We start from the raw sequence: 23917 nt of genomic DNA on the forward strand, positions 1-23917 counted from the left end.
GTATCGGTAGGCAAAAAGCAAGATCGAGTACAGGGTGCGTAGGCCAGCCGGAGCCTCGAGAACGGGTCCCGTGCAAATGCGATTCGAAGAATCATGCCCATGCATGTCACCAATAAGAGGTAGTAGGGCCTCAGCGGAAGTTGTTGTCGAAACGCTTGAAGGTGTAACCGATGAAAGGCAAGCTCATCTCGGGCGACTCCTCGACCACAGGAACGCCGGAACGGGCCTGCTGGATGGCCTGTGCCTTGAGCACGGTTGCGTTGTCGGTCTGGTCAATCTCGTCGGTCGGGAAGTAGGTGGTATCAATGGCGGATGTCAGGCGGGGCTCGAACGGCGCCCTGATGCGGCGCAAGCTGTCGAACTCGACTCCACGGAAGAAAGAGTGCGCCTTGATCTCGTGAGCGCCTCCACGGCCGAGACGGTTCTCGGTGTTGCAGATGAGGCTGGGCATATTAGTGAGTGGATTCCATAAGTAAATAGCAGGCTTGCTCACCTTCGAATCAAGTTCTCAGCCTCCACACCGAGCTGGATGTCGTCGGGGAAGTACAATGTCTGCCTCCAATTGACAATCTTTCGGTACGTGTCGTGGCTGTCTTCGGCGCAGAAAGGAGGCCATCCCACCAAACACTCGAACATGATGGTGCCCAGAGACCACCAATCGCAGTCGAATGTGTAGCCGTGGCCAGTGAAGATCTCGGGCGCGATGTAGTCGGGAGTACCGACGGTGGAGTAGGCCATCAGTCTCCTTGAGCGACGCCAGTCGTTGATCTGGGAGCGGTTGCTGACTGTGAGGTTAATCTGGTCAATAGCAACAGAGTTTCTATCCCTTGGTCTGTTAGACCGGCCCTGAAGCAGCTGTTGGTAGTAGTTATTGTCGTGCAACCGGTTGAAGCCGGTGGACAGACCGAAATCAGTCAGCTTGACGTGGCCGCCGCGGTCGAGCAGAATGTTGTCGGGCTTGATGTCACTGCAACACGTTAGCAGGTGGCCACAGCTCTGGCGTATGCGACCTACCGATGAATGAAGCCCAACTTATGGACAGCCTCAATGGCAAGAACAATCTCTGCAATATAGAACCGCGTGATATCCTCGGAGAAGATCTCGTACTTGATGAGCATCGTCATCAAGTCACCTCCGGGCAAGAACTCCATAAGCATGTACAGGAAGTACGAGTCCTGGAACGTCGTGTAGAGCTTCACGACCCATGGACTGTCGGATTCGGCCAGAATATCACGCTCCGAGCGGACGTGGGCCAGTTGGTCCTTCTTGAACATCTCCGTCTTGATCAGGGACTTCATGGCGTAGACCTTGCCGTCGCCCTTCTTCTGAACCAGCTTAACCTCCCCGAAGGCACCCTTTCCGATGATCTTGACGGTGTTGTAGTTTTCGGGCTTATCCTTTGTTCGCAGGAATCGCAGGTATTGTCCCTCCTTGCGGCCGGCGGTGGACCAAATCTGCTCGCGTCTCGATTGACTCTGGTTGGGCTCGGAAAGCTTGGCCTCCATCTCGCTTTGTCTGTACACGAAGCGGTCAGCAAGCTGCAGCAGCTGGCATGCGAAACGCCTCCTTACCTCTGGTTTCTCTCACGGGCACGCTTCACACTATCCTTGAAGAAGTCCGACGCCAACTGGGTGCACTTCTTCTGGTTGCTGTTGGCGTTGACGCCATATTTCTCGTAGTTGCGCTCGGGAGCTGGGGCGAAGATCTCGGCAGAAGAGCTCTGCTGGTTCGGGAGAGGAGGAGTCGCATAGTGTCCGTAGCCAGAGGGGGCCTGGCCGGGAGCACCAGCGGTGCGAGGTCGCTGGCCGGGAGAGGGGCCGCGGGAACCATAGGGGGATGCGCGAGCAGCGCCGCCGAGGTTCTGGTGGGAGAATTGGTGAGCGAGGCCGACATTGGGGTCGTTGCCGCCAGGAGTGTTGGATCGCGGCTGGTAACCGGCGTTGTAGTCGCCGTGGCCCTGGGGAGGGTACTGGCCCTGCTGCTGGTTGTTCATGAAGTAGCCTTGGGGAGCAAAGCCGGCCTGGTAGGGCTGCTGCTGCTGCTGCTGCTGCTGTGGGTGCTGCATGCCTCGCTGTTGCTGCTGCTGCTGGGCCTGGCCTGGGAAGACGGGCTGAGGAAAGGTCGAGGGAGTCGTAGGATACTGGCGGTCGCCACCGGGAGCCAGACGATCGTTGTTGTTCCCAATGTTGAGATAGAGGCGGTTATTATTGCTATCCATAGTTGTCGGTTTCGTCTTGACTCGGGGGGGCTACGCGGTGTGCGGGTAGGGGTTGGTTGGCTGGTAAGCAGACAGCGTGGGCGTGGGCGTGGGCAGGCTGTGCTGTGCGGTGACTAGCAAAGTGGCAGTTTAATTGACGGTGCTATGGGGGCCGGCGAACGGGGTCGTCGAGCTGAGGAGGAGGTCTGCAGACTGCGGTGGCAGCGGTGCGGTGCGATGCGGTTGCGGTACGATGCGGTGGCCAGTTGGGTTGGTCGCAGCGACTAAACGGCGGGGAAGACAGCCAAGTTGGACTAGAGGTTGCAGCCGCGGGACGCCCAGGGTCAAGGCGGGAGGTTGGCAGTATTGGGCTGATTGGTCCGAGGCGGCTGTCGACAAGATAGATTGCGGTGGGTGGGTGGATGGGAGGAACCCGCCAGTGCTAATTAAGAGAGAGAGTGAGCCCTAGTCAATGGGTTGGGTTGGGTCATGGACGGCGACCGGTGATATCGACAGGCGGAGGGTTGGGTTGGTTTGGGTGTATGTGTGGGAGAGAAGAGGAGGAATATGGATGTACCTTGTGAGGGTTTTGGAGTGAATTGGATGGTTGGAGGGGGCAGAAAGACGGGCGGCGGCTGGACGTCGTCTCCTCTGTCTCCTTACTAAAACGTAGCGAAAGGGGGTGGAGGGGGAACTTTTTGGCGATGCGGCACGAAGTGGCGGAAGGGGAGGGGAAACGGGGGGGGGGGGGGGAAGGGGCAGCGGAGGAGAGGCACCAGGCTCTAAGGGGTGATCTTTTTTTTTTTTTTTTTTTTTTCGGTCTGGTCTGGTCTTCCCCTTATCCTTGGGACCTGGACCCCTCTTCGTAGGCTTAAGGAATGCGACGACGGGAGAGCAGCTAGGTTACCTTGGGTCGCTTCTTAGCTGGGTGTGCGGTCCCAAGGGATTCGAGGCGACAGGACGAGGCACCCTGAAGCAAAGGGAGGAGACAATGACAAACAGAGATGAAGTCGGCAGGTCTACTTTCGTACGATGCATATGCAGCTAGGTAGTCGAGACTCGAGAAGGGAAGGGGGGAAGTTGAAGTCACGAGACCCGGAGCCGGGACAGGACAGCGTGCACGCAGTACTTGGGTATTTCTGTAGAAGGAGGCGCTTGCAGTGCACTGAAGATTACTTTTCAGCCGCTCACAACAGCCAGCAATTGGGTTCCGGTTCCCAGCCAGTGTCGCGGCAGAGTCCAGACGGGACGTGACACTTTTCAGGGACTCGCCGCCTCAGGACCTTCCGACAGTCGGTCACAGGCGCAGGTAACACAAAGCAAAAGTCAAGCAAACACCAAGCAGCGGCAGCGGCATGGAACGGCAGTGGCAGCGTCGCGGGGCCCGTCGCGGGGGCCTTGGACGTGAAGTCGGGCCTTGCTGGACCCCAGCTACCCCTGAGTTTGGAGCCATGCCGGCTCGTCACTGGCTGATGGGCCGACATGTGGGGTACAGCTGCCATGCCATGCCATGTTGTGAGGTACTTACCTAATGTATGCTAGGTACATGTATGCGCATGTACCTTTGAATTCCTCCGCTGCACCTCCTGCTCCTGCACTCTTCAAGGCCCAGTGAAGAATATTACCGAGACGGGGCTTCATCTATTCTGATATCCGCCTTTTGCATCTTTTGCCCGCCCATGAAACACACTTTGGCAAACACCCTGTTCTTCATTCCGCTACCTACGATGCTCCCAATCTTGCATCCAGATTCCAGTGTCAGTCTCCCCTCGCACCGACAGCCGTTCTTGGCCCACACGTGCGGGGCGGGGGCTTGTGAAGTGCGAGTTTCCAATTCCCCTTTCATCAGGCTTTCACAGCAATGAAGGCCGCTTCCAATCGCTTAACTTAACCCCGACCTCTTCTCTTCTGTGGCGGCGGCGGCCCCCGTTCACCGACTCTTCAGCAGCCAGCCAGCCAACCAGCCAACCGTGTCTCCGGGAATATGTGTAAGCCAACACCGACCTCGTCTTCCCACCTTACGGACCTCGTTGATCGTTGACTTTTGCTCGTCAGAGTCAAATTCAACTGCCATGGTTACGTCGCGACCTACTCACACGCCCCGCCTAAGTTAAGGTGCCTTACTTTTGGCTACCTTAACTTAAGCCACCTTAACTTGACAGACAGGCCCCCTCACCGGAACCGTCCATCCGAAGAAAAGAAAAAAAAAAAAGAAACAAGACGTCGTGGACGCCAACGTCTCCTCCCGCCTCTGCGATTGGCTTTCCACCTCCAAGCGTGCTACATCGTCTCGGCATCTTGCCGAATGCCCTCTTCCCTATCTCCCTGCCTGCCTGCCTGCCTCCGCCTGCCTTACCCGTCAACCTCCTCCCGCACGTACACACCATACGGATACACTCACTCACTGCCAACCCACACTAACACTCACACTCACCGGCCAAGCCATCCGGGCCTCAGGTTCAGATCACCGTAAACAACCTTACCCTCCCCCTTCCGGTCCTCCGGTCTTTTGGAGGGCCCAACTCCAACTGCCTGCCACCCGCGACAAGCAAGCAAGAAAAAAGGACATTGACAGTCTGCCCTACTGCAGCCAAAGCATGGCTATCCCTCCTCGCCGGTTCATCTCTCCGACGGGCCCTTCCATCTCGTCTCTCCGTTGCGAAAAAAGAAGCCCACGTCACTTTGACCCTCCACCTGATGCAGCCCATCGCATTGCCGTCGTCATCCCATACCCTCCGCTACCCGCATTGTTCTAGCTTCTTCTATGCCAAAACCGCGACACGGCCGCGCGCGCACACACACGACACAACGACCACCCGGCAGCCTGGCTCCTCCGCGGCACCAAGCATCACGCGTTGCAACGGGCCAAGCATCAACACGACGTCGTAGAACCCATTCCCAGTTGCCCCAGCACGAGATAAAATAGCATCATCGTGTCTGCCGCGGTGCGGCCTCCCACGCTGTTCACTGCACGGGGCGGCCCCCCGTTACACCCGCCACCACACAAGCTTGTCCGTAGCACATGGCAGCGTTGCACTCTCCGCCTTTTGATTGCTTGACACAAAAAAACCAACTTGCCCCGGCCTTGTGTGTGACGACATGTACGGTGTCGCTCACCGTCTCTGCTGCTCGCCTGTGTTTCAGCGTCGCCTGTGTTCCCGCAACAGAGGCCTCGGCTGGGATTATGATTACACAACAGCCACTCACGACCCATGGATAACTCATGATCTACGGTTACGAAGAGTGCTACTCCTCTATAGTTCGACCATCGTATGGGAAGATCTCCCGCCAGTGTTAGAAGGCTGTCTGCACCGCCACGCTGCACCAAGCAAAGTCCGACAGAAAGCTGACGAGGCACATTGACCAAGATTGACATCAAGACTCGCGGTAGGCTCAAGTGATGCCCCGTGTGTCTGTACCTAATCCCCATCCATACCTTCCTTAGGTGCCTTAGACTGCATGCCCAATGACAACCCGTCAAGCCATCTCCCGTAATGCGTCCTCCTGCCATCGCGACTATTAAGCCGTCGTTCTGCAGTATGGTCGATCATGCAGTCCAGATCTACCAGTCAGGGTGGCCAAGTTAAATGTCCTCCCGTAGTGGACACCCCACCTCTGCGTACCAAAGATCAAGGTCCCGATCCCGGAGCTGCGTGCTTCAGCATTTCGGGGCTCTCGGAGGGAAAAACAGAGAGAAGGGCATAATTTCTTCGGACGGGGTGCCGCTGCAATGTCCCCCCCCGTGCGCATCTTCGTCGTCGAAGCCCGAGCTGGACCAGACTCCCCTGCCAATTGAGTTTGTGCTTGCCGGGCAGTCTTCAGCGAGGAACAAAGACGCGGCGGGCTGTGACAGCTTGTAGTGCGTTTTGAGCACGGGCTCTAGTCTGTATATGGAAGGCGGTGGGCGATAGATCCCCACCTTGCCTTTTTGGGACGGGTAGATCCGATAATTCGGCGTAGCTCTTATCGCGAACAAAATTTCGAAAAACCTCACTTCGTTCAGCCCGAGGTAGACCCCTCCAGGTAATTGCGAACGCCTCCTCCACGTCCAAATTTCGGTGTGTGTGCGCCGCATTTTCATTAAGAGACCCCGCATAGTTCTTCTTTCTCACTGAGAAACCGCCCAACATGGCGGACTCCAAGCCGCCCACGCCTCCAGAGGTATACACACTCCATCCCCATCATCACGAACATCACATCGCTAACACCTTCCAGGCAACCCCTCCCGTACCCTCAGCCACGACCCCTCCCTCAAAACCAACTCCCACCTCTACGACAACCACCGCCGCCCCCGGCCCCTCCGTCGCCGAAGCCTACAAAGCCCCGAAACCGAACCCCGTCTGGCAGATGCTCGGCATGCGCGGCCCGCCCAAACGCCTGCCCTCCCGCAACTGGATGATCTTCCTCTCCCTCACAGCCGCCTTCTCCAGCGCCGTCATCTACGACAAGCGCGAGAAGAAGCGCGCCACCGCCCGCTGGGCCCGCGCCGTCGCCCCCCTCGCCGCCGAACCCATCGCCAACCCCTCCCAGCTGCCCCGCCGCCTCACCGTCCTCATCGAGGCGCCCCCCGGCGACGGCCTGCGCGTCGCCCAGGACCACTTCCTCGAGTACGTCAAGCCCATCCTCGCCGCCTCGGGGCTCGACTGGGAGTTCGTCCAGGGCCGCCAGCAGGGCGACGTCCGCGCCGCCGTCGCAGAGAAGATTCGCCGCAGGCGCTCCCGCGAGGAGCGCCCGGACGTCGAGCTGCTCCCGACCGAGGAGAACCTCCGCGACGCCATGCGCCAGAAGAACGGCGTGCCCGAGTACGACGGCCCCGGCGGCGACATCGTCATCGGCCGCCACGCGTGGAAGGAGTACATCCGCGGCCTGCACGAGGGCTGGCTCGGGCCCCTCGACCCGCCGCCGAAGCCCGAGGAGGAGAAGGCCCCCAAACCCGACGACACAACCGCCGCCGCTACCACCGACGGCGAGACGCCCAAGAAAGAGGAGGAGCACCCAAAGCCAGAAGAAGAGGAAAAGAAACCCGCACGCCCGCCTCAACCCATCCCCCGCAACACTACCGCAGACTATCAAGCCGCCCACCTGCCCCCCTCCCTCCCCGCCGAGTTCTCTCCCTCAGAACCCATCCCCTTCCCCCACCTCCTCGGCTTCTCCGGCACCTTCACCCGCCTGGGCCGCTACCTCAACCGCCGCCGCCTCGCCGACGACATAGGCCGCCAGGTCGCCGCCGTCTGCTTCGCCCACGCGCGCGAGTACCGCCCCACCAGCGACCCCGAGTGCCCCTACGAGCAGCAGGCGGCCCTCGCGCACGAGGAGCGCGACTGGGTCAAGAGCGCGTACAAGAAGCCCGAAGACGCCCGCGATGACGAGGAGCGCGCCGAGCTCTCCACCGAGCGCATCTGGACGTCGCCCGTCGTCGTCGACCCGCGCATCGCCGAGCGCATGCGCCGCTTCGAGATCGCGCCCGAGGTCGAGGAGCGCGCGCGCACGATCGAGGTGCCCGAGACAGAGGTTGAGGGCTGGATCAAGAGCAACCTGAGGGCGTTGGGCATCTGGACGTGGGAGACCGTCCGGCCCGCCGAGAGGAAGGGCCCGAATGTGGGAAACGTTGATGACGAGTGAAAGATCTGTTTTGCGTGCATTGTCTCGCGGCCAATATAGAGTAAGGTGTGCCTAGGAGTATCAAAAAGGTTGTACACTATCCCCCGGCGGTCGGGGCGTATTTTCTGTAATTCTACTGCATGGAAAAAATAGGCGCGCGGGAGGCATTATGATAGATATCGGCTCAGCCAAGCCTCCGCTTGATGAAAATTCCAATGTACACTCCTCTTCATCTTCATCTCTCTTCCCTCGTCTGAGATGTCCGAGTATCACTCATCATCCGAGTCCGACCCGTACGCAACCAGGCCCATCTTAGGCTTCACCGGCGCCGGCACAGGTGCACTCGCTTTCACCTTCTCAACCTCCTTCGCCTTCTCATCCTCCTTCCCTTCACTCTTCCTCCCCCCATCCCCCTCACCCTTCTTCTCCTCCCCAGCCTTCTTCACCCCGAACCCGACCCTCTCCCGCCGCCTCCTCTTCCTCCCAACAGCCCACTCCTCCTCCCCGCCCCCTTCTCCCTCATCCCCTCCCTTCTCACCAGCGCCGCCGTCTCCGTCCGCAGCATCACCATCAGCAGGCCTCTTCCCCAGCTGCGCCCTCCGGAACGCAGCGAGCCCCTCCTCCGTCTCCCGGCGCACCCGCTCCTCCTCCGCGCGCTTCGCCTCCCGCACCTCGTCCAGGAACTCAATCTCGTCGTCGTCGAGCGGCCTGAACTGGTTCTTGATCTTGTTCGCCTCCTCAAAGGCGGCCTGTTTCGCGGCTGTAACCAGTGCATCGTCAGTCCAGTCTCATCCTCCATTCCCTCCTCGGTTCAAATCTCATGAACAAGCAATCATGGCGAAAAAGCCTAGAATGGAAATGAGGAGCAAAGAAGACTGGAGACAGAGGAAACTCACCTTTATTCGCCTGCAACACATCATACAAACTCCTCTCCCCGCCCTCCACCGCCTTCACCCTCGCCTCCTCCCTCCTCTTCCTCTCCGCATCAAGCTCCTTCTGCACGGCCTCCCACTCGGCATTCTTCCTCGTCTGCCCCGCATCGCCAGAACCCGTTGTCGAAGTCACCGCCTTGCTCTCGCCCTCAGCGGCGGCAACAGCCTCGCCAGTCTCGGCGTTAATCGCCCCCGCCGACACGAATCGCGACATAATCCCCTCTTTCCCCCAGTTTCTCTAGCGAACCAAGCGCGAGACAAACAGTGCTTTTGGTGCAGCCCGAAAGTATATCTCAAGACTCGGTCGCTGACGTCGTGTTGTGAACGACGGTCAACCAGCACCGGGTGTTTGAAGGGTCGTAAGGGGAAACGACTTTTCGGGATGCCCCGAGCAACAGGATCGTGAGAAATCGGCAGAAGAGAAAACAGCTTGTGCAAACAAGAAAAACTGTGTTTTTCGATGGCACAGCGGTTTGAATGGCTGACGAATGACTTCGTTGATGGTTTCGTGGTGTTTACGATGGATCTTGAAAGCCCCAGGCTAGCTGGTAGGAGAAAGTGAAGAGAGACGTTGGGAGATTGACGAATCAGAGTATCCGTCTTCATCCGTCCCCACTTTTGGCTCCCGTCTTCCAACGGCAGCCACTTTCTCAGTCAACTTCAGTGTTCACTTGATCCGAAAGGCCTCACTTAGATTTCACTCTCACGACGTTCAGGATTCAAATGGGCTGATTTCTCTTCACCATCGCTTCGTCACGTTCACTTTGTATTTAAATGGTGTTTGCAGTGGTTCAAGTTTTTGTGTATTGATCTGTTTGTCTAGGACTGCGTCTTCCAGTAGTATGGGTCGTGCCCATGCGTCGGTGCTTCTTGCACGCGTTTTGTTATCCTTGCTTTTCCTTCCAATCTTTTCCCTCGTGTTCATATCCAAACCATTTTCCATCGTGTCGACAGCTTACACTTGGCGTGGGAGCGAGGACACGCTCGTGTGTCGCCCAAGTCGGCCGACGCTGCACACGTGGTGGAAGGTCCGTTGCCAGTCCCGTTGGCTTTTTTCTCCGAAACCCCAAGTCATACAGACCTTGTAAAAAAAAAAAAAAAAAAAAAAAAAAAAAAACCCGCAATCCCAATGGCTATACGTGCAAGAACGAGCCCGCATTATCTGCCACCCTTCTGATAATTCATACCCCGTAGCCATAACGCTCTCTAGTGAATGCCAAATTGACACGAAGAGAAACTAAGAATAAGAGACGTCTAAGAATGTCATAAACAGAGGACGGCGGAGGTTCTGCAGCGTCTCAGTTTCTCGTCCAGTCTGGAACGAGAAGAGCGTACCGATTGCCAACCGTCCAAAAAGTGCCGCGTAACAAAATAAAAGAAAAATAACTCCCAAAAAAAAAAGCGAGGAAAAAACCTGCCGGGGGATGTCCCCTCCGTTTTGACCTGCAGCGCAATGCAGAACACCTCTCCATGTGAGTCCCATTTTTTTTCGTTCTTGCAAACAAACGACTGCCCATGGCTAGCCGAAAAATCAAACATGATCCATATGTACCTCCACTGCATGCAACTTGTCTTTTTTGACGCGGTAGCGCAAAGGGCATTGAACAAAGCCAGGCGTCACCTCAGACTCAGATGACGTGGACGACCGACTCCGGTAGACCATGCGCCAACCGAGAGTAACCCGGTGAGTGCCAGTATGAGAGAATTACAAGAAAACAATACAATCTTCTTCCACGGACCACACAAAGGAAAGTGGAAGCAAACGAGTGAATATTGTCGGTGCTTCGCGAGTCCATCCCGAGGATGTAAGCTATGAGCTACGGTGGGACGCCAGAAAGTCGAGGGTGTCCAGTACTAGCATCATCTCGGCACATCGGGAGGTTTCGTTGTCGGTGGGTTTCGTTGTCGGTGGCGATCGCTGGTTCTGTGCCGTCGAACCGGTCGGAAAAGAATCGGATCGTCGGATGAGACCACCTCCTACCACATAACCCATACGGATAGCCACAAAATCTATCGTCCAAACTCCGGGGGAATCGCAGGGGTTGACCGTAAAACGCCAATGATGAATTTTATCCGTATACCAAGGGTAACACAAAGAATTAAAGAAATATGTCATTAGGGGCCGCGGCCGCAAAATCGTGAACATCCACCTCCGACACGTCAGAACCAGGCATCAGAACACCCGGCAGCCGGGGCTGTATGGTGGGTCGGAGGTGTCGAACCGCGCCCGAGTCGTCATGGTCGAACTCCGAGGTGAGAACCATCGGGTCAAGTGACCGCTTCTTTCGGTTTTCTCGTCGTGAGAGGGTATCTGAAGAATGCAAATGTATCGTCATGCCGAAAAAAAAAAAGAACAAAAGCCTGCGTCTCCGGTGACGCTAGACCTCCCAAACTTTTCCGATAACAAAATTCCTGCCAATTTCATAGACGGTTGTGTCCGTCCAGTATCGCCGGTAGGCTCAGCCCATGACGGGCTGGCCGAAGCCGGGGTGCGCGAAGTAGCCGGGCGGCTTCACAGCAGGTCCGACGCAGTTGGCGCAATTGCACTCAGCAACACCATGCTCCCACATGGTTTGGTTGTAGCCGTAGTGGCCCGAGTAAGTCTGGTTGTGACGGTTGTAGTAGTTGTGAGAGGGCTGCTGGTAGCGACCGTTCCACTGGGCATTAGCGGCCGCCTGAGAGAACCACTCGTTGTATCGGGCGTTGGCCGACGTGGCAGAGTTGATGTACTCGGGTGTGCCGTAGCCCGAGTCGGGGGGGGTGAGCGGTGCCGCCTGCCAGTTCCAGTTGTAGGCCTGCTGGTGGGCAATCTCGTTGCGCTTGATGGCTTCGTAGCGCTCGTATTCAGCTGCCTGCTGCTGAACGAAGTGGTTGTAAGCGGTGCGACCGCTGTATCTGTTGATGCTGGTGTCGATGGCAGGGACAAGTCTCTCGCGGTTGGCGCGAGCTGTGGCCTGGTCCTTGAGGACCTTCCACTCGTCCCAGCTGGTGAGCCAAGCCTTGTAGTCCTCGCTGTAGTCCAAGTTGACGTAGAGACGCCAGCCAGACTGCTCCAGCCACTCATGTTCCAGAGCGTTGAGCTCGGCGACGGGAATGCCGCTCACCTCAGACCAGGAGCGGTTCTGGAAGGTGTTGTCGTCCAGAAACTTGCTGCCAAGCAGAAGCGAGACTGTCAACATGCGCCAGACCTGACCCTCAGGAACCGTGTAGGCAGGGTTGTTCTGCTTGAGGGTGTTGACGCGCTTCGCAAGGTAGTTCATGCCAAGGAGAATGGTGCTCTTGGGCAGACGCGTCGAAGAGAGGATCTGCGAAACGAACTTGCGGAAGGGGGACGTGACGGCGGTGCTCGACAGAGGCATGACGACACGGGTGGCCATCTCGGCAACGAACTCGGCCATGTGGTCAACCTCGTAGTCGAGGACAGCGCAGACGCCTCCGGGCATGATGGCGGTATTGAGAGGGAGTCCGACGAAGATCGTGGAATGACCTTTGTCGGGAAGGAAGTTGCTCGAGGCACCTGGATGGGAGACACTAAGCAACGATGGGCTGGGCCGCAGTGTGCTGATGGTGATGTCCAAGGCCGTGGAATCGAGACGGTGAGAGAGGGTTGGAAGAGACGCTAGCCCTTAGTAACCGCGAATAGCCATCAAGGGTTTCGTGTCGGTCGACTTCGTGGAGCGGATGTCAAGCGGAGGAGTCGGACGAGAAAACTAGGTGAGTCGTGATTCGGTGACCGATGACGGCTCGATGACCCAGGAAGAATAAGTATCTTCGTGGGGATGGATACTGGTGATGGCTGACTCGGAAAAAGGATGCTTTAACTGAGGTTGATCGTCGGGGCGTCAGGAATCCAAGAGCCGCGAGACACCGGATGAAGAAAGTCGGGCAATAGGAAGAAGGAAAGCCGCAGTACTGTCTGGGTTGGTGAATGTCAGCGAGAGCGTCGATACAGAATAAAAACTTTGACAGTCTGTGCCTGAGTCTGATACACAAGCTTCGTCGAATGATGCGTCAAGTAGTGGCGGGCCGGTGTTGGAGTGCGGGAGTGTTGGGAGGCGACTTGGGCGACTGTCCCAGTGAAGGGTGGCCCCTGTGGGAAACAAATGCAGCCGATGTCATGCAACCCCAGCACATTTGGCGTTCGGAAAGCGTCGAGCCCAGCTCAGGTTTGGCATTTGATGGAAAGCTTGGGCGATTGGAAAGGTTGGGCGAGTGAATGCTGAAGAGAGTGTCCCAGCCAACCTGCCGGTGTCGCGTACGGTCTTGTTTGGTCGGATCGGGCGTCGAGCATCGAGCATAGGACGAAGGTCGTGTACCAGACTGTCGGCGAAGGGCGGGCGGCGACGAGATGATGATATTCGAATGATGGGAAAGTCGGGGCTTACCTTGAAGAAAGGGAATGTCGGACGGAGTTCGCGATGCCAAAAAGACGGCGTTGGCGGACGATCTTGTTGAGTAGAAAACACGGATTTGGTGGTCGATGTTTTGATAGCTCAAAGTCGAACTCGTATAAACGAACCACTCGACCAAGTTAGGGCGGGCGGAAGTGACAACGGATGTCGTTCGGCGGCAACAGATCGCGAAGAGGGAGAGAGACGAGAACCTGAATCCTGGGTGTCGACGACTCGAGGGGGGGAATTCGTGAGAGTCGAGGACGGTGTATTTCGTCGTGATACGGCGGATTCGAGGGTTTTGGGGGATTGGGAGAGGGGAGGGTTGGGGGAGGGGAGGAAAGAAAAAAGACGCGAGGAAGAAAATCGAGGAGTGAAATGGATGGGACGGGTCGGGTTGGGATGGATGGAGTTGGGGAGGATGGGGACGGTGGATGGGGGTGAGGATGGTAGAAGAGTGGAGCGAGGAATGATGGCGGCGTGCGTGTGAATGGAGGCGAGAGGGCGAAGCCAGCAGCAGCCGACACTGAACAGACCAGACCAGTGTGTGGGAGCTTGGGAAGAGCAGTAGGAGCAGGACCCGAGGAGGAAAGGTACGGACGGGGACGGGGGACTGGGACTGGGGACGGGGAGACGACCAGGGGGGGTGGGTGGTCACTGGTCACCTCAGTCAGTCGGTATTCGTAGGTACACAGAGGGGACAGTGGAAGCCAAGGTGGTGCTAACGAAGGGCAAGGTATCCGCCCAGCAAGAGACAGAGAGAGAGAGAGAGAGAGAGGAAGGGAGACCGGGAAAGAGAGAGGTGTGAGGAGGAGGTACGGCGCACACTGCCCGGAGCAGCAGATGAAATCCAGTCCGCGCCTGCCTCAATTGGTGGTGGTGGTGGTGGTGGGTGGAGGAGGGTGGTCGGGTCGAGAGGGTTGGCAGGGTTAGCAGGGGGGAAGGGGAGGCACCGCTGCCCAGCACATTCGGAGTACATGTTTTTGCCACCAAGATTTCGCAAGAAGAACAGGTACACAAAAGGTACCCGTTCTCGCAACTGCAATGTTCTGCAGCCTGAGCCTCTGAGTTGCGGTGCCCGCCTGCAGGCAGGTACCGCCGTACCGCGCCAGACACGGCAAGAGACCGACAGGCAGGGCAGGCAGGGCAGGACAGCAGCAGAACCAGGCACACCAGGACAGCCCGACAGCAAAAGTGGATGCCATTAAAATGGCCAGGCACCGGCACTGGCTGCGGTGATTGACTGGTAAATGCGAATGGGGACGCCAGCACTGTCGAGCAGGAGTACTCTGTATCCGTGTCCAAGAAAGAAAAGAAGGCAACAAAAATATCTCCACGGTCTACGGATATGGATGGACAGGACACGTCGTAGCATCGATCATCTCCACGGCCCATGGACAGCTAGCTAGCTATCCCTCATGCGTGGTACATCTCAACCAGAGTTTGCAAGGCGCGTCGTGTCTGCAGCGCAATCATCCATCCATATCAAGACTGACCTCTCGACGTCTCGCCAAAGCTTCCTCCCAGATGAGTGGTGGTTGCTGGCAGCGCTGACGCTGCTGGCATCAGGCTAGGCCTGGCCTTTGAGTCGAGGGACCAGACGACCAGCAGCCCCCCCTGGCAGCAAAGCAGCATCGGCGTCAGTGACCAGCAGCAAGAGGCCAAAAAAAAAAAAAAAAAAATGGGTGGAACCTTCCTGCCCTGGATCAAGTGTGGAGACGACAGGGTGACTGCACCGACACTGGAGCGAGTGTGAGGACTGAGGAGGGAGTGCGCCTGGTCAAAACTAAAAAGGCGAAGGAGCGTGGCAGATGGCGCCGGTACGTACTCTGTTCGCGACCCGCGACCCCGTTTTAGGACACAGGAACCCCCGTCGGCATCCAGATTGGACGGCACGGTGGACACTTGCTCACACACTCTTCGACACCGCTGGAAACCGGGACTTCTGGATGGCTGACAGCCGGCCCTCATTGGTTTATGCCCTAGGCCCTAGGTGGTGTTCGTACTCTGCTGGCTTGCCTGGCTCCGAGATGGACTCATGCGTCCTGTGTTTGTGTGTGTGCGTGTGTGTGTGTGGATTGCGTATCCGTACTTTACTCAACCTAGGCAGGTGGTCGTAGGCAGGTGGTGGATGGACCGTCAACTCCTAAGAGCCTGAGGCATTTCGCTCGATTTAACTCGTACACATGGCTTCCTCGTTTGGCTGCTGCACTCTCAGTCAATCACTCAACCGGCGTGTGAGGTGAGTATTCGTAACCTGACCTGGCCTGAAGGTTCAAGGGGGAGGGGAGGGAAGCACCGGGGCCACGTCCAGGGAGGCAGTCGCATGCGGAAAGTAACATCCCACTAGAAGGGAAGGGGGGTCAGGCAGGAAGGCGGAAGACGGAAGGAAGCAAGCAGCAGCAGCAGCAGCAGGAAGCACGCAGCACCACCTGCTCCTGCTCCTGCTCATGCCCGGACAGCTGCTGCGTCAGGAAGGAACCAGCGCTGTTCCTGCCCTATCCTCCTGCCAATCCTTCATTGTGTGAGGTGCCTGCCCTGCCCGTCCCTCCAATCACAGCCGCCCAGGTGGATCTATCCGCCTGCTTCACTCCAAACTCCAAGGCACTTTAAAGGCAAAAGCCCGTGGTGTGTCTCTCATTGGCCGGGTGTCTGCCGAGTAAAACCCACGCTAAAACACGACCACAACACAACAAAAACACACTGCGAGAGCAGACGAAGCACCGGAGAATCAATACCGACGCAACCCAGTCACAGCAGCCTCCCAACGTCCACACTGCTGACTGAGGTGTGAGCCTGTGACGATTCACTGCGGCAGCGGCACGGATACACTACGCTACCGCTCGCCACCCTACCTACCTGGCCTACCACCTTTGACCACCTTTGCCTGGAACCCAACCACACCCGCGACAGGTCTCGCACCGCACCGCACCGCACCGCCTGCGATTCTGCCAGACCCGTGTGTGTGTATGTACCCAGAGCAACCCCGAGGGCGGACGACAAATATAGGGCCCTCCATGGAGACCGAGACCATGTTGTGACGCATCTTTCCACGTCGGCTTGGGAAAATATGACAACCAGGCAACAAAAACAGAATGCAGGAGACAAGACACCTGTCCAGATTAACTTACATCACAGACACACAGATACGTGACAACGCCGAATTCGAAAAATCTTCAACTCCATACTCCAGTCGCCAACGTCAATAGTCTGCCGACCACGCTTCGTGAATCGTGCCGATTCGTCTCGACTTGCAGCCTGCCATCTAACGGTACTCGCTTACACACCCTGGGCGTGATGGTCAACTCCCCTCGCTCGTTGTATGCCGTCCGCCAAAAAAGCTAGCAAGTCATCCGGCTCCCAGAAAATCCAACAGAGGAGGGGGGGAAAATCGTTAATGGCGGTTCAGCTTTAGCGCGCCTTCGTGATGGGATGACCCAGTCTTCCGAGGCTTCTAGATGTACTGGAGTGTATTGGGCTAGCCTTGTGCAATTTGTGCCCGGCGCCTGTACCTTGCATACGCTCCAAGGAGGCTGGGTTGTCGCGGGTAGAGCAGGTACTCATACTGCCCCTGCGCGATAACGCAACCTCTGCGATACTTTCCAGAGAATCTGCACTGCGATGTGCCTTTCCTCTCAACCGCTGTGAGTCCGTGCTGCTCGAGTCTGGTCACCGCCTGCCTCTGTCTCCGACTCCAGCTAATGATTCAAGATACCCATCATATCCGGGGACGGTCCAAGGCAAACCCTAGCCCAAACCACAGACGGCGGCCCCCAACCCAGTCAAGACTGACGGCGAAAGCGACTCCCAGTCTCCCACTCTCACCTGCGAATGCTTTACGCCGCTGCTGGGCCACCCACACTGACAGACTCAGTGTCTGCTTATTTCGGGGCCGGACGAATGGCAGATCGTATCTTGTCGCCCACTGCCTGTAATCCCAACTGCAAAGGGCAAGGGACAGTCTGTGCCAGTGGACTGTGCCCATCATCCGATCTGCTGGGTGATCGCTGCGGCCCAAGTAAACCCAGTCACCCAACTCCCAGGCTATGACGACGGGATGCACTCAGCGAGCCTAGCCAGCATCCACTCACCGTCACCGTACCGCCGTTGTGCAGCTCAGTATTACGGGTACGGGCACCCTCGAGAACTGAACTTTGGCCTCACGTTCAGTCTACTGCTGTCTTCTTCGCAGAAGCGGAGTGACATAGTGCCATGGACGGATGATCACTGCGGCATTTGAAGCCTCCAGAACCATCCATGGATGTTCCTGACCCCGTACCGGTGTGTCTAGACTTTTTGATGTGCAGTTATTGGAGCAAATGTGTCTCTTCCATTGCTCCTTGCTCTGCTAGTATCTCCAGACTCCGACGACTGACAGCCACTACGGTACGTCAGTGTGTGTCGTTTCGCCTCATCAAGACGACGCACCACTATTACCGTCTTAAACCTCCGGTACGGCGACCCTGCCCGTCATTGACCGACCCTTGGCTCAGGGCTCAGGGAGCTCGGCAGCCAATGTTGGCTAGGCTGCTTCGAGCCTGGTCTGCAGAGAAACCCTCTGAGCCAGAGGCGGCACAACCCAATTTTCCAATTTCATTACAGGCGAGACCAAAGCCCATTCCTGTTCGTCGTCACCCTCGGATAAAATAAAATAATATTATGGATTCGTCGAACAGGTCTAGCCAAACGCGGCATTTTGGCACATTTGTTGTTCCCGCAGCAGGGCCCAGCAAGCTGCAAAACAAATGTACGATTTCATGTCCTGTCAACCTGGAGGAGATTGCAGCGGAGGAAGAGAATTACCGCACGCTCCACCTCCCACGGCACCGTGCTTGCCTACAGTGTCAAGCAAATGCTTTCCAGCCGCTGGCGTCTCTGCATGCACACTCAGGGGGTCAGTCGGCAGCGGAACGATCCACCGGCCAAACATGACTGGCACACAGAGAACACTGGCAGACTTGGATGGCTTCCAGCCCCAGACCACACACGCGCGCAGGCACACACACTCTCTTTTCAAGCACTCATACACACACAACACACGCACCGCAGAGACCCGACGACCTACCAAGCTGCTGACACACGCACAAAACACTCAGCTGAGTGCGTGCCAGGTTTCTCTAAGCTTCTCCAAGCCCTGAAGTCGCTGCTGCGGATTCATCTCTGGCCAAGGCGCAGACCCGGTCTCGCGGCTCAGCGTTCCCGGCCCCGAAAGGGAGCCGGTAGGGAGGAATATTGCTTCTACCTCAGCTTCTCAGGCATCCAAAGCCTCAGCATTGAAGACGTTGCCTGTTTTCTCAAAGCGAACACAGATGTTGGTCTCAGCCTGCCGATTGGCCGTGGTCACGCCGGACATCTTCCTCCCTTTGATACCGATATGATACTGCCACAGCGTGTATCCGTCTCGAACTCGTGTTCTGCAAGTTCGTCATATCATCAGGAACCATTTGCCCTGTGAGTCCTGTCGTAATTTCAGCAAAAGCAGGGCGTAACGCCATGTCTTTTTTTTTTGCTGCGGTCCAGGTCAATGCAGGGGACTCTCAATATCGACGAGTACAGCCCCAGCAGTGGGCAACAAGTGATCCGCCCGGCCAACCCGTTGCCTCGAGGAAGCAGGTCGCGCTGGGACGCAGATGCGAGCTGTCTTTCTTTCAGGGATGGGAAAGGCTGGGAGCTGGAGCATCCGTGCCACCGCAGTTCTTGCACCGGGAGTCGCCTGGCGTCCTTGACTTTTGACTCCCTGAGCCAACGCATCCCAGAAGTCTTCGGGGAGAAATCACGGTGCAGGCTAAGGCCATGGCGACCGTTGTCAAGCTGCGAACCTCGCCAGGCCTTTGACGCGCTAGCAGAATCACGTGTCTCTCCAGTCCACGCTCTTCGACACCGCAAAGGCATGGCAGGCACTTGTATGAATGGAATAGCTTGGGCAGCGGTGTTGCATCGACTGAGAATCAAGCAGCCGTCGTCATGACAATATGAGCCAGCATTCAACCTGCCTGCGCTGGCAGACTGGCATTCTTTCTGCATGGATGCAAGGGCTTCATTAGTCGACGCGATACCTAACGGCGAGGCATCGAGGCATCGAGGCATCGAGGCATCGACATCGAAATGAGAAATCCCACCCTGGTTACCGTTGACGACACTGCCGCCGCCCCAGGAATCAACAGACCGGGCTTTCTGACAACTGAAATGCGGGTGCCCTGATTGGTTCACTACAGTCCTTCAACCACTGGGTCTGCCGCGTCGTCCGGGGCGGTCTGCAAGAGCAATCGGTGCTTGCCAATAACGCCCTTCAGAGCCCAGCCGTTCAGCCCTGCTTGACAGAGGGGCTGCATTCGCTGTGTCCGAAGATGGGGGACGTTGAGAGACCCGAGGTGGCGAGTTCAGGCTTCTATCATACACTGGCAGATCGATCATCGCAGTCACCAGTTTGGAATATTGGTCCCAGGATATCACAGCCAGTACGGCGCGAAACAGCCGCGTCGAAATACAGAGTGGAGGTGCGCTTGCCTTGTTCGCGGCGCTGAACGAAAATAGCAATGATGGACCGAATGCGGAAGGTCTCCGAACGTCGTTAATCGTCAAAATTCGACCTTTGATGAAGATCAAATTTTGAAGGGCCTCGTGGCGTATGCTGGTTTTGCGAGTCAGACTGGCAAATGAAGTTGGACCAAGACGCAGCAACTTGGAAGAAGGGCAATCTCAAAGGTCTGGAGTGCATTCTCACACTTCGGCCTATGATACCGCCTCGATGCAGCAAAGCCGGTCAGCCCGGGCCATTCTATTGACACCCCTGGCGTCGCTCACAATTTGGATACAGTGCGATCTCTCTTCCCGGGGGGGCTGCTTTCGACACACAGGGGCGGTTGGCCATGAACAGAGCCTTTTTTTGTCTGTGCCTCGTGTTGAGCAGACGCGTGGGCCGCCGAAACCCTGGAGCAAAGAATCTCAAGGCCCCATTAGTATGCAGGACGTGATACACTGAGAAATTCTCAGGTGCAGCCACCTGACGAATCATTTTCACAAGGTTTTCTTTTTTCTTCTTTCCCGCTGACGATCTACCCTTGCTCTCCTAGCCCCCTCCAGTTTCCCAGGCGGTTGACTCAACTTGAACCAGCACTAGACAGGACATTGAAGTACCTACGACGTAGGGTTTGAAAGGGCCGCTGGGCGGTGCCGCAATGGACAAACAGCGCCAATATCCGCCCTCAGGCGCGCCATTGCCTGTCCCTTGGCCCTCGGCTCTCAGTGACAAACGAACCACCTCTTCACCTCTGCACTTGGTCGCGGCCCGCCTGTTCTATGAATATCTCGGTCTTTCACCACCGCCAAAGGACTGGCTGCGACGCTACGAGATGCTAGGGAAGTTGGACCCTGAAAACGGATCTCACGAGGGCAGACAGACAGGTTGTCCAGGTCGAGGAGGCTCACACTGCCAATGCTGAATGTTCCAGAACTAATGACAACTCATCGCCCGTCACTGGTCACTTGTCCGCAGGGCGTATCCGTACATTGGACCATCGTCACTTGGAACCAGACCCAAGGATCTCGGAGGCCAGGATGCCCATTCACCAGCGACAGCGCCAACAAGAGCCCACGAGGTTGAGGCCCACAACCAGACGCAGAGAACACGCCAAAGGCGAAAGTGGTCTTCCTCTGCCTGTTAGACTCGTCCTTCTCAAGGGTCCAGCTCCACCGCCCATCGCTAGCGGGTGGCAGGGCATCAGGGTTCCGTCGAGCAGGTTGACCCCCCACTCGGGGCCAGGCGAGAAGCCATGGAGTCGACCACTTGGATCGTCGAACTTTTTTTTGTCTCCTGTTTTTTGTTGCGCTCCCCCTCTTTTTAGCATGCTACAAGCCACCGTTGATCGGATTACCTGCATGTTGGGAACATCGGGCACCTTCACCGCAACTAAGTTCGAGGGGAAACCGGGACGGGGTGGGCACGGCGATAGCTCCAGTCCGATCAGATGCCGCTCGCGGCCGAAAGACCCAGTACAATACCACCTCTGGGAGACAAAAACTCCTGATGTTCATGGACAGGCAAAGCGCAATTGCCGACAAGAGATGCGCGGCGACGGCCATGGCGAACCTGTTGATACTGCTGACGTCTCCATCAACCAGTGTTGGCCAACTTGAATCAGGGTCTGCCGGCCGGTAAAACGCCGAGAACAAAGTGCACCCCAAACTTATTTCCTCCTAGATTGCTCCTTAGCAAGTCTACTACTACATTCCTACTACAGGACACGAATTTTCCAGGGTTCAAGGAAACTTGCAAGATTGACAAGAAAATTATTTTGCTTGGATGGGCTGATGACGGCCGACTCGACCTAACTGGCCTTGTTCATGATTAACGAGTAGACCTTCTCAACGTCCGGTCTGCTCATGAGCCACCTTGCGTCGTCTCCCAGCCCCTAACGGCTAAACCGCCCAAGAAAGGCCCGTCGTTGGCAGCGATGTTTATTCCATCCAATGATGGTAACTGGATCTAAAGACTGCTTTGTCATCGGGCCCTCTGCCTTTGGTAGCCTGCGTTCTCGACTCTCTTCCTTCTGCCGTCACGCGAAGTGCAGCGCTATCTGCATCTTAGCAACAACTCTTACTCGCTCGTTTGAGTCTCGTGTGCACCCCCAACCGCCCAGCCGATGCACGAACGGGCGGGCCTGGTGTACCTACATGATTCGATGGTTGGTCTGCCACGGCTGCAACATGTCTGCATACAGCTCGCAGCTTGCCCCCGACGCCGACGGTTCCGTGTCGTCCAATGCAGCCATCCTCAGGACCTCATTCTCTCGAATCCCATCAGCCGGGACAGGCTGCTAACGTCGAGCTGTCTTACTTTTGACACATACTACCGGCGGTGCGGGGATGTTGTCGCCCAGCTGGTAAGTAAGTTGAGCGATGAGATTTAGCTCATGGGATGGTCCGTCTGAACTCTTGCCGCCAGCCTCGCCGCATGTGTGTGTGTGATCGAGAAACCAACAATAATTGACGGTGTATCACTGCGTCAAGCTGTCGCGGCACGGCGCACACGCATCTGACTTGAGAGAGCGATCGTTCCCCAACATGACCTTCCGTCGTGGGACAGGAACGCTCTGCAGGAAGCTGCGCGCGCATTCAGCTGCTGTCCCTGGTACCGGTACGCAACAAAACCGCGCATCTTAACAACGAACGACGATGACTTGTTCCCTTCTCCTCAACCCCGCAGCATGAGGCGTGGGACTTTGTGTGCCGTGTGTTTGACATTGAGGCCCGTCCAGCCTCCCTTGCGGCAGAACATCGCAGGCGGTGCGTTTGAAGGCACGGCGGACTGCTTAGAAATGGCCATCTCTAGGCAAGCCCAACGGTCGCTGACTGGCCGGGTCTCTGGAACCGGTGGAGCGGACGGTGTGCACCGCTGTCCCAGTGGAGCTGGAAGACAAAAATGCCGCTTCTCTGAACCAGCGACTGTTGCAGCAGACAAGTCGACGCTACCTCACAAAGTGCCGCTACTGCGCAGGATGTATGGACGACGGCGCCTGGAGCCAACAAGATGCTCCCAAGAGTGGCCCAGGAGGGAGGCGCACTCAACATGGAGACTTTGGACGGGTCCGCGAGGAGCTATCGGGTCCCAAAAAACGCCCGCCCTCGTTCCGCACAACCACTCCCGATCGGGACGAGAAGCCTCCAGCGGAACGCATCACCATCCGTCACTCGTCGATATTGTACAACCCTCTTGACGTAGTCGCCCTCGCCACAGCCCAGCCCGTGACCCCCTCCCCCCCTTCCTCCGTCAAAGAACCCCTCCGAACTGGTCCGTCCCCCACACACAGGCGAAGGACGCAATGTGACTGCAGGGACAAGAGAGAGGGTCGGCCAAGGCTTCCACAGGCCAAGCGGTAACGGGCTAGAAGATGCATGTTCGATCTTTCTGTCCTCGCCCGCCGCCCATCGTTACGTCGACGCAGGCTTTCGGGTGTGGGTGTGTGACCCCCAAATGTTCCCCAACTCGGCAATAGGACGAGGGGCTGGTTTTGCTAGCGGTGGCTACTCACCACCACCGTCTGCACTAACATGGAAGCTATTTGCCGCCAACCTGTTTGCCCCTTGGCGGTTCTCAGTCCCGGCCGCCGGGGAAGAGTCTCCACAACACGCCGCCGTCGCCGACGTCTGGGTAAACTCGGGATACGGTTTCGCCTCAGTGGTCCCAACCGTACACCCGCTTGCTACAGTGCTTGCAGTAGTGCCGTGTTTGGCGAGCGGCGCAAGAAAGAAAGCGGCAGTGATGGGCGACGTCGTGGTCGCTCACGAAAGCATCAGACGCCTGGTTCATGACACATTCGAGAAACAGTGATGACCAGCAGCACCATCCCCGACTATGGCATAGAGCCGCTTGGTCTGGGGTGTTAGCGGTCGGTAACCTATCTCTTACGTCGTCCATGCTGTCGTTTACCCAGGAACCATTCGCCGGGCGAGATATTCTTGTCCCTCCGCAGCGCAGGAAGACAAAGCTGAACGTTCGATCGTCTATGAGCGCTGAGCAGCCGGCGGACGAGGCGGTGCGTGACGTGCCTCCGCCACGCACTTCCTCCCGTTCCGTATGGATTGCTCACTTTGACAGTTGAACCAGCAATCCGAATCCCACCCAAGCGTGGACAATCCGTCGTCATCACTTCCCTCTTGGATTTTAGCTTTTTTTCCTTTTCCGCCTGCTCATACCATTCAAGCGCTGACCACCTGTCTTGTCTGCCTACCTGGTGCTGGTTCTCGCGCGCCGAGCCCCCGATGCGACACGCATCGGGACGTCTTCTTCCTGTTGC

General features: G+C 57.2%; 5 protein-coding genes across 5 annotated transcripts; 1 reads left to right on the forward strand and 4 right to left on the reverse strand.

Annotated features, from left to right (window-relative positions):
* Positions 1-130: 130 nt before the first annotated feature.
* On the reverse strand, positions 131-2218 carry cot-1 (Serine/threonine-protein kinase cot-1; the record flags this gene model as incomplete). The annotated part of the gene is made up of 4 exons (XM_037326562.1): positions 131-443; positions 494-967; positions 1015-1515; positions 1572-2218. The coding sequence occupies 4 exons, from the start codon at positions 2216-2218 to the stop codon at positions 131-133; spliced, it is 1935 nt and encodes a 644-aa protein (XP_037175740.1).
* Positions 2219-6325: 4107 nt separating this feature from the next.
* tim54 (Mitochondrial import inner membrane translocase subunit tim54) lies at positions 6326-7819 on the forward strand (the record flags this gene model as incomplete). Its single annotated transcript, XM_037326563.1, has 2 exons — positions 6326-6358; positions 6413-7819. 2 exons carry the CDS (start codon positions 6326-6328, stop codon positions 7817-7819), a joined length of 1440 nt encoding a protein of 479 aa, XP_037175739.1.
* A 248-nt stretch (positions 7820-8067) lies between these two features.
* On the reverse strand, positions 8068-8944 carry CGCA056_v011318 (uncharacterized protein; the record flags this gene model as incomplete). The annotated part of the gene is made up of 2 exons (XM_037326564.1): positions 8068-8558; positions 8695-8944. The coding sequence occupies 2 exons, from the start codon at positions 8942-8944 to the stop codon at positions 8068-8070; spliced, it is 741 nt and encodes a 246-aa protein (XP_037175733.1).
* Positions 8945-11189: 2245 nt separating this feature from the next.
* Positions 11190-12173, reverse strand: CGCA056_v011319 (Meiotically up-regulated gene 80 protein; the record flags this gene model as incomplete). The annotated part of the gene is made up of 1 exon (XM_037326565.1): positions 11190-12173. One exon carries the CDS (start codon positions 12171-12173, stop codon positions 11190-11192), a length of 984 nt encoding a protein of 327 aa, XP_037175732.1.
* A 374-nt stretch (positions 12174-12547) lies between these two features.
* Positions 12548-14326, reverse strand: CGCA056_v011320 (uncharacterized protein; the record flags this gene model as incomplete). The annotated part of the gene is made up of 3 exons (XM_037326566.1): positions 12548-12646; positions 13116-13177; positions 14149-14326. 3 exons carry the CDS (start codon positions 14324-14326, stop codon positions 12548-12550), a joined length of 339 nt encoding a protein of 112 aa, XP_037175085.1.
* Between the last annotated feature and the right edge of the window lie 9591 nt (positions 14327-23917).

The sequence above is a fragment of the Colletotrichum aenigma genome, assembly GCF_013390185.1.
Source record: "Colletotrichum aenigma strain Cg56 chromosome Unknown KSG_Cg56_contig07, whole genome shotgun sequence".
Lineage (NCBI taxonomy): Eukaryota > Fungi > Ascomycota > Sordariomycetes > Glomerellales > Glomerellaceae > Colletotrichum > Colletotrichum aenigma.